This window comes from Pelodiscus sinensis, chromosome 1 (assembly GCF_052426305.1).
Source record: "Pelodiscus sinensis isolate ZL-2025 chromosome 1, ASM5242630v1, whole genome shotgun sequence".
Taxonomy (NCBI): Eukaryota; Metazoa; Chordata; order Testudines; family Trionychidae; genus Pelodiscus; species Pelodiscus sinensis.
Window position 1 is genome coordinate 348,096,357 of NC_143052.1, and position 8,097 is coordinate 348,104,453.

At 57.9% G+C, this 8,097-nt stretch overlaps 1 protein-coding gene across 2 annotated transcripts; it reads right to left on the reverse strand.

The window, feature by feature from the left end:
• Positions 1-250: 250 nt before the first annotated feature.
• On the reverse strand, positions 251-4,574 carry LOC102448282 (folate receptor gamma). Of its 2 annotated transcripts, none has more exons than XM_075919642.2 (5): positions 4,492-4,574; positions 3,762-3,929; positions 2,993-3,181; positions 2,220-2,355; positions 251-1,331 (listed from the first exon to the last, which is right to left on the reverse strand). In XM_075919642.2, the coding sequence occupies exons 1-5, from the start codon at positions 4,552-4,554 to the stop codon at positions 1,051-1,053; spliced, it is 837 nt and encodes a 278-aa protein (XP_075775757.2). In that variant the 5' UTR covers positions 4,555-4,574; the 3' UTR covers positions 251-1,050. The 2 variants fall into 2 exon arrangements, with proteins under 2 accessions (XP_075775757.2, XP_089631936.1); XM_089775810.1 differs by having other exon boundaries at positions 3,762-3,915; positions 4,492-4,550.
• Between the last annotated feature and the right edge of the window lie 3,523 nt (positions 4,575-8,097).

Sequence of the window (8,097 nt, forward strand, 5' to 3'; positions counted from 1 at the left end):
GTCTGGAGTAGCGTTGTACCAGCAGGCTGTGCCAGGAGAGCCATGGGAGGCATGCGTGTATGAGGGAAGCCAGGGGCCACCTGAATCCAAAGTCATACCACACCTGGGCAGGGCTAGCAGTGACCCCCCGCCCACATGACACTTACTAGAGGAACGCCTCTCAGACCCCTGTCCCCCTATCCCCAGTCAGCATAGGGCCAGTATGGAGCTAGGCCTGGTTCTCTCAGCAGCCCTGGGGACCCAGCCGACATGGTCGTTTCTAGCAAAGAGGAGACTAGCATGGAGCAGGAACAGGACAGTTTATTTTGCCAGATTCTCATACAGCAGCTGGGAGATCCCAGTTCCAGGCGGCCCCCACCTATGACCAGCCGGAGTGGACATACTGAAGCATGGTGCTAAGGGCTCTCACTGGTCATTCTGGCCCCAGCCAGTGCTAGAGCATTAGCATGGTAACAGCAGGGCTAGGTACTCCTGGGGCAGAGGGTGTCTGGCTCCACACTAGAGCCAGAGCTGTGAGTACAGCTGACAGGCCAGGGAGCCAAACCCTGACAGGAGCCAGGCCCACCAGGAGAGCTGGGCGTGGGGAGGGGGCATGGGAGTGATGGGTACATAGCATGAAGGTGTCCCCTTCCTGAGCATCCACCCTGACTCAACAGCAAAGCCCTACAGCTCAGAGCACTAAGGATGGAGCAGTTGCATGTTGACATGGGCTCCAGTCTCCCCAAAAGCCACCCCCCCCAGAAGCTAAGCGGCTGAAGGCACCATAATTAGTGGGGTCCTGCTCTGGAACCCAGTGAACACCCAGTCATGCAGTCACTGCCGGTTGCAGAACTCAGCTCCCCTGGGGGACAGAGCATCTCCAGCCAGGAAGAGGTGCATGGCCCGAGAACACAGACAATGGAGGGGGAGGGACTAAGTAGGTTCTAGCATCTCACCAGAGTTAGCAATGGCCACACAGCAGCCTAGACCTGCTGGCTGGAGCCCACCCCATGCCCAGAGCACAAGTGTTCCCTGTATTGACCAGTGGGGCTGCCAGCGCTGGCCAGCTGCTCAGAGCAGGGCCAGGAGAGCAGGCGGCAGCGGCAGCAGCACCAGCACAGCCCACGGCACAGGAGAGGTGTCTGCTCCGTTCTGGGCATAGTACTTGGCCACAGCCACGTTGGGGTTCCCATGGGCCGGGTCAAACCACATCTGGATGCAGCGCCCGCTGCCCCGGTGCTCCTGGGTGTATTTGTAGGAGTTGGACCAGATCTTCTCGCACAGGTCGGCCGGCCGGGGGAAGACGGACCAGAACGGCCGGCATGTGGCGCCGCGGGGGCAGCGGTTGGTCCCTGCAGGAGGAGAGAGGACTGCAGTAAGCAAGCTGTGGCTGTCAGCGATGCTTCGCCAAGTCTGGCTGCTATGCAGCTGCTGGTCCCAGACTACTGCCGGAGCTGGCTGTGGGAGAAACTTCTCCCGAGTGAAGTAAAGTGCAAGGGCTGTAGCCACGCCCCTCACAGCCTGGACTGACCCCTGGCTACACCAACAGACAGAGGCTAGTAAGGATGAGGAACCTGCACCCCACAGCTCTGCCAATGCACCCTGAGCCTTCTGTCACCCCAGGCCTGTTGTGCATCCCCACAACACTTGAGGGCAGGGCTGACAGTCAGAGACTGAATTAGAGTCCCAGGGAATGTAGATGAGATCAGTGCTAGGCAATATAGGGTCCCCGGTTGCTTCCCAAAGCTGCCTTCAGCCTTGGCATCAGCTAACAAAATTTGAGGGAAGATTATATCTAGGGCCCAGTACAGGCGCCTTCCTGAGCCGCTGGTAGGGTGTCCACAGCACCCACAAACAGGCCATTTTGAAATTCAGCCGTGTCTAAAGCACTAGTTTGCGCCATCCCTTACTCCTCATAGAATGAGGTTTACGGGGATGGTGAACCAGCACAGCTGCTCTATTGCGAAATAGCGGACACGTCGAAAGCTGCTGCGTGGCTATTCCAGGGAACCTCTGGTATCCCGAAGCAGCATGGCAGCTTAGACAGACCTGTAGTGAGCAAAGTGTGCAGAGCAGACACCAAGCCCAGGCACCACAAGACTGGGGGGCTGGGCCCTAGCGGTGTGTGGAGGGGTTAGCAACTAGAGAAGCCGCACTGGGAATTAAGCTCGTTTAACTAGACAGTGGCTCTGAGTGTTGCATGCAGGGTGGGGTGGGTTTACTCCCAGCTGCCCACTGACCTGTGGTCCAGTTCCAGCCCTTGTGCCAGTTCTCCTTGCAGGTGCGGGCGTCCTTGCAGTCCTCCCACCACTGTTTGCAGTCCTCCTTGCACAGCGGCACGTGGAGGATCCTCTGCCGGCGCCAGCTGCTGTCCGCCTGTGAGGGCACCGGGCTGTGACATCGGGGCAGCTTGGGGAGCAGGGTTAGGCACAGGCATACATCCCCATCCCCATCTAGTGCCACTGCGAGTCCCAGCAAAGCCAGGCCCAGTCCCCAGCCTCCTGGCACCCCTGAGCGACAGGCCACCCAGCTCAGTGCCAGGGAAGAGCTGCTGGGTGTATTGCACAGCCCTGGTCAGGAGCAGCATCTGCACCCTTAGCTGTGCCCCTCCAAACACCCCACTGCGCACCATCAGCCCCAGAAACCCCAGCCCTGTGGTGCGCTCAGCAGAGCTCTGCATTGCTGCCAGGCTCTGGGGCTCCAGACAGCAGGGGGGCAGGACCCAAGGGCGCTGTCTGGGGAGGGAGAGGAAGGAAAACCGTTCCTCAGTGCAGCCTCCCAAGTTCCGAGCCCTCTGAGGGCCTGTCCCACCCACAAGCCATAGATCCTGGCTAGAGACAGGAACACTGACTGTCAGTAGGGAATTGAACCTGGCACCTTCGGCTGCAAGAGCCCCAGCCCTGAGCGCTCAAGCTGAAGGAGCAAACTGCTGGGCCCTGCCGCTAGAGGGAGCCGCAAACAGCCCAGCAAGACAGGGCTCTCTCCCACCCAGCACCCAGCCCCTACCCCTGACCTGCTGGATCCAGGGCCCCAGGTTGGGCGAGCACTCGTACAGACACGTGTCCTGGATGAAGTGCTGCCGGCACTTCTCGGGCATCACCCCGCAGTGGTGCCAGTTGAAGCTGTACAGGTAGGACTGGTCCTTGTGGGCCTCCGTGCTGGTCTGGGCCGTGCAGCAGGCGTTGTCTTTCCATGGGGCGCACTGTGAACACAGCCAGAGACAGATCCACAGGGATTTGGGGGGCAGGGGGAGAAGAAGAGGGAGGCCAAACAGGATGCTGTGGGCACAACAGCATCACCGGCCTCTAGCGGCTATGACTAGCCAGCAGCCCCCATTGCCCAACAGGCTGGAGAAGAGCTTCCACTAGGTTTGTAAGGACGTGCCTGTTGCCACGGTCCTAACCGGGCCGAGATCTCTTGGGACTCAGAGCCTCAACCCACCTTCAAACCAGCCAACCCTACAGGGACAGGTTAATCCCCTGGGCACTTCTAAGGGCCACAGTTGGCCTGGGCTTATTGGGTTGCTGTGACAGAGGTGGGTTTTGTTTGAGCCCCATGACACTGGCACCATGACCGTGCCTCAGCCTGCTGGAGCAGAGGAGAGCAGACCCAATCCAGGCATGTTACAGACACCTTCCCTCCAGCCCCCTGCTCTCTCCAAGTCCAGAGGAAGGGACAGACCCACAGGGAAGGCAAGGAAAGTCCAGGTGACTCAATCATTTGTCACTCAGCTCATGGCAATGGAGATCAGAGTGATACATGTCAATAGGACAGGACCATACCTGTCCATGCAGCGCCCCCTCTGGGCCCGGCTGGGTTTTGTGGTGCTTGGCATCCATACACACATTCAGCACCGATTCCTTGGCAGCAGCAGCTATGCAGGCCACCAGCAGCCTCAGCACAACCCCCGGCACCGCCATCTCCCTACAACAGTCCCTAGAAATGGAAAACTGGCAAAAGGCCTTGTATGATTTGATTGTAACATCCCTTTAAGCCCCTCAGACTCCCCCTCTCCCCAGCACACACACCAGACAAGTGTTTTCCTCTCCAGTCACATTTCATCCTATAGCCAAAAGATGAGGAGACTGAAACATACATTCCAGTAAGGGCTGGGATTGCTTCCCCCCAAAAGTTATCCTATGAGCCACATATTAGCACCCACCACTGCAGTGGATCTGAGAGGTTCGCCCTACCAGGAATGCTACTTGCATGCCTAGCACAAGGCAGGCATCACTCACACACCAAGAAAAAAAGACAGGACTGTGCAGCACTTTAAAGACTAACAAAATGGTTTATTAGGCAATGAGCTTTCATGGGCCAGACCCACTTCCTACATAGCCCTGTCTTTTGTTTCAGCAAGACCAGACTAACACAGCTACATCTCTAATACTGCTAGAACACAATTCACTCCCTTCCAGACACAGACAGCCACAGAGCTAAGCACAGTTACACCAAAACACAAAGTCATCGTCATCAATCATCATCACCCACCCCTCACACCAAGACACATACCCTGAGCAGGCCTGGTTGACCAGCAGCCCTCCCAACAGCTACTAACCCACACCCACACAGCATGCAGGTTCCTGTAGTCAGGTTAAATAGTCCAGCCCCTTCTTCAGCCACAGGTGTGAGCCTTTCCAACCAACCAGGTGAATGAGGTTTGATTGTAAGCAGAGCTGTTGCCTGCAAAGTGCCAGTTTCAGTCAGGGACACAGAGCTCTGAGGTACTGGGCCGTCTTTGCACTAGGCTTGCTCCTTGACCTGCGGCTTGCACAGCCAAAGGAGCTTTGAGGAGCAGTGGGCGCTGTCCGGGGTTCTCTGCTCGGTGTCCCCATCCGGCTCCCTTATTTTGAACCTCTAGCCCGCACTTCTTGATCCTTTAGTCATCATTTGTCCCAAGAAATCAATTGAACATGGGTCCAGTGTCCCTCCCATAAGGTTGGGGAGGGGCTTTTAGAAGGTGGGCGGGCTTCGCCCGCCCACCATCCCATGATTTCAAATAGGTCCTTGACCTGCGGCTTGCACAGCCAAAGGAGCTTTGAGGAGCAGTGGGCGCTGTCCGGGGTTCTCTGCTCGGTGTCCCCATCCGGCTCCCTTATTTTGAACCTCTAGCCCGCACTTCTTGATCCTTTAGTCATCATTTGTCCCAAGCAATCGGTTGAACATGGGTCCAGTGTCCCTCCCATAAGGTTGGGGAGGGGCTTTTAGAAGGTGGGCGGGCTAATGTATCCCCACCCTGCCTCATGCTCGCTTGCTTTGCCCGCCCACCATCCCATGTTTTCAAATAGACCGCCCACCATCCCATGATTTCAAATAGGTCCTTGATCTGCGGCTTGCACAGCCAAAGGAGCTTTGAGGGGCTGTGGGCGCTGTCCGGGGTTCTCTGCTCGGTGTCCCCATCCGGCTCCCTTGTTTTGAACCCGTGACCCCACACCTTGATCTCTTTTGTCATTATTTGTCTCCAGAAATCAGCTGGACCTTGGGTCCACCCCTGGGTTTCAAATACAGTTTTGAAGGGGTTTTCACTACAATTTTTTGGGTGGTTTCAGCGTGCGGCCTCCATCTCTTGCTGGTGGCCTCTCGGACAAATGTGCTAAAGTACCAAATTCCCTTTAGGACCCACTGCCTACTCCTTCAGCTTTCATGTGTCTGGCGGAGAGAGGGAGGACCCCATGCTGGTGGCCCTGAGGGTGGGGCTGCCACTCCCCCCACCCAATCCCCCACTGCAAGAAAAGCCCTTGGTGGCCATGACGAGTGGCAGGTTGCCACATGGGGTCATGCCCAAGGGCCCTGGCAAATTTGGGACCCCTATGAGCACTGGCCTCTGCCTCCTCCATTTCCTCTCCCATCCACACCCTCAGCCCTGCTCCCCTCTGCCCACCTCTGCCCCAGCCAGGCCAGAAGACACAGCTGTGCAAGGGAAAATGTATCCCCACCCTGCCTCATGCTCGCTTGCTTGCCTGAGCCCAGCCCCTCCTTCCTCCCCTCCCAGGCGGAGCTAACCCTGCCCCTCTCCCCCCAACCCAAAATGGGATGTAGGGTCACCCTAACCTGGGATCCGAGGAGGTTTTTAGTCTCTCCCTCCACCCCCCGTTACACCGTCTGCAACTCCTGTGAGCTGGGGCCAGGAACGAAAGCCAGGCCGGAGCTGGGACCGAAGCCATGGCTGGGGGTGGGGCGGGGCCTGAGTGGGGCTGGGGGCAGAACAGGACCGGGTGGCTCTCCGTGCCCGCCACCCATTGGGGCTGACCTGGGTGCTGCTGCATCCCCCCTAGCATTGGAGCAAGTCCCTCTAGGGCAGCACCCCCCACAATTTAGGGAAGCACTTTCCTAGGCTGTGGTAAGAGCTGCCTGGGGTGTCCAAGCAGCTGTGGGAAGCCCTGAACCCTCCACCTGTCCTATGCGGGGGAGCCAGTGTGCCCCAGAGCAGCCCCCAGCCTGTGTCACTGCCCCCTAGATTGTCCCCAACTTCCTCCCCCCACCAACCTGGGCAGGTGCAGGAGCCAATGTTCCCCACAGCAGCCCGGCTTCTGGTCAGGCAAGCGGGGGGCTGGATGTGAGGGGCCCCCATCAATCTCCATCCACCTCTGCTTACCACCCAGGTGAGGCTGCTGTTGGGCGAGATGGCGCCTTACCCCAAAGATCACACTAACATCCCAGTCCCACAGGCCTAGTCACTCACCCCAGGTCAGCTGGACCCTGCCTTTCTCGCCACAGACAGCGCTTCCAGCCAGTCCTGTCGCACACCAACAGGAGAGGTAGTACTAGGAAAAGGAAACGAGAGTTATTGCACGGTGAAAGCAGGTACCACACACAGCAGTGAGTCTCACGTTCCAAAAAGAAAGAGAAGTCTCTCTAAGAAGCCAGCTGTAGACATTCTTTAGGGCAGGGGCGGGGAAACGATTTTGGGTCGGGGGCCACCGACTCACAGGAAAAACAGTCAGGGACAGAAGTGAGAACAACCCCCCCCCCCACAGATGTAGCCCCTACAGAAGGAGAAAGACACTCCCCACATTCCCCTAGCACACCAGAGCCTAGGGGGACCCAGACTGGTAGATTTTGTGGGGCCCCCACAAAATCTGAGGTGGGACCATAAATGAGGGGTCCCGTGCGTGGGAGAGGGCTGCTGGGAAATGGGCTTGGGGTGTGGGGTCTGGGTGGGAGAGAGGGTGCAGGAGCGAGGTGGGGGTGTAGGGTCTGGGCGAAGGGAGGCCGCTTCCCTGGTGCAGCTCCTGGGGATGCACATGGCCCGTGTCCCCTACCGTTCCCAAGCACTGCTCCCTGCTGCTCCTATTGGCCATGATTACGGCCAATCGGAGTGGCGAGGAACAGCCTCCAGTCTGGGGAGGAGGGGCAGCAGCATGTGAAGCCACTGCTCTCCCCCGCTGCCAGGCAGAGCCCAGGAGTCGGATCTGGCCCCGGCTTGCCTGACTCCAGCTGGTGAAGCTCTGGGCCCCCCTTCCTGCAACAGGGAGCCAGTGCTGGTGCTCCAGCTCTGCAGGGGGTGTGCCGCAGGTGGCGGGGAGGGCACAGACTGGATCACCAGTGCTGGCTCCCTGATGATGTGGGGGAGGAGAGCCCCAAGCCTGGGAGGCTGGATCCAGGCAAGCCAGGGACTAGATCTGACCCCCGGCCATAGATTCCCTATCTCTGGTTTAATGGTTAACCAATAAGCGTCAGCTTATCAGTTTTCTTTACAGTTAAACTTTTCACACCAGCTCCTGGCTGCAGGCTCCGCTCCGGGGGAGCTGTCTGCCACCTCACGCTACTGGCTCTGCCGTATAAAGTATCAAGGCTGACTTGCTGGTGGCTGCCTCTCTCTTCCCCCTGATCCCTGGCCCCTTCTGCCTCCCTACCCGCCTCCACATCCAGGCCTCAATGTGCCCCAAGGTTTGCGGGAGCTGAGGAAGTCTGCTGTGAAAAGTGACATTTGCATGTTTGTTAATATCGTTTTTCACGGCAGACTCCGTAGCTAGGAAATCTTGCAGAAAGCCTCCAAAAAAGCAAAAGAAACCATCAGAAAAGACCCCAAAATCCTGTGCAAAGCGTCTGATTTGTGATTCATTCTGCTTAGATCCACTAAAGAACAGAGGTGTCATTTTTATTGTAGAGTCTGCA

What these genes read in the sequence shown, in the direction of transcription:
- LOC102448282 (XM_075919642.2), bottom strand. Translation starts at nt 4,554, where the DNA reads ATGCTGTGTGGGTGTGGGTTAGTAGCTGTTGGGAGGGCTGCTGGTCAA. An exon ending in GTCAACCAGGCCTGCTCAGG is followed by an intron (nt 3,930 to 4,491) that starts GTATGTGTCTTG and finishes GCCTTTTGCCAG; the next exon opens with TTTTCCATTTCTAGGGACTG. An exon ending in TGGGGCCCTGGATCCAGCAG is followed by an intron (nt 2,356 to 2,992) that starts GTCAGGGGTAGG and finishes GTGCCCTCACAG; the next exon opens with GCGGACAGCAGCTGGCGCCG.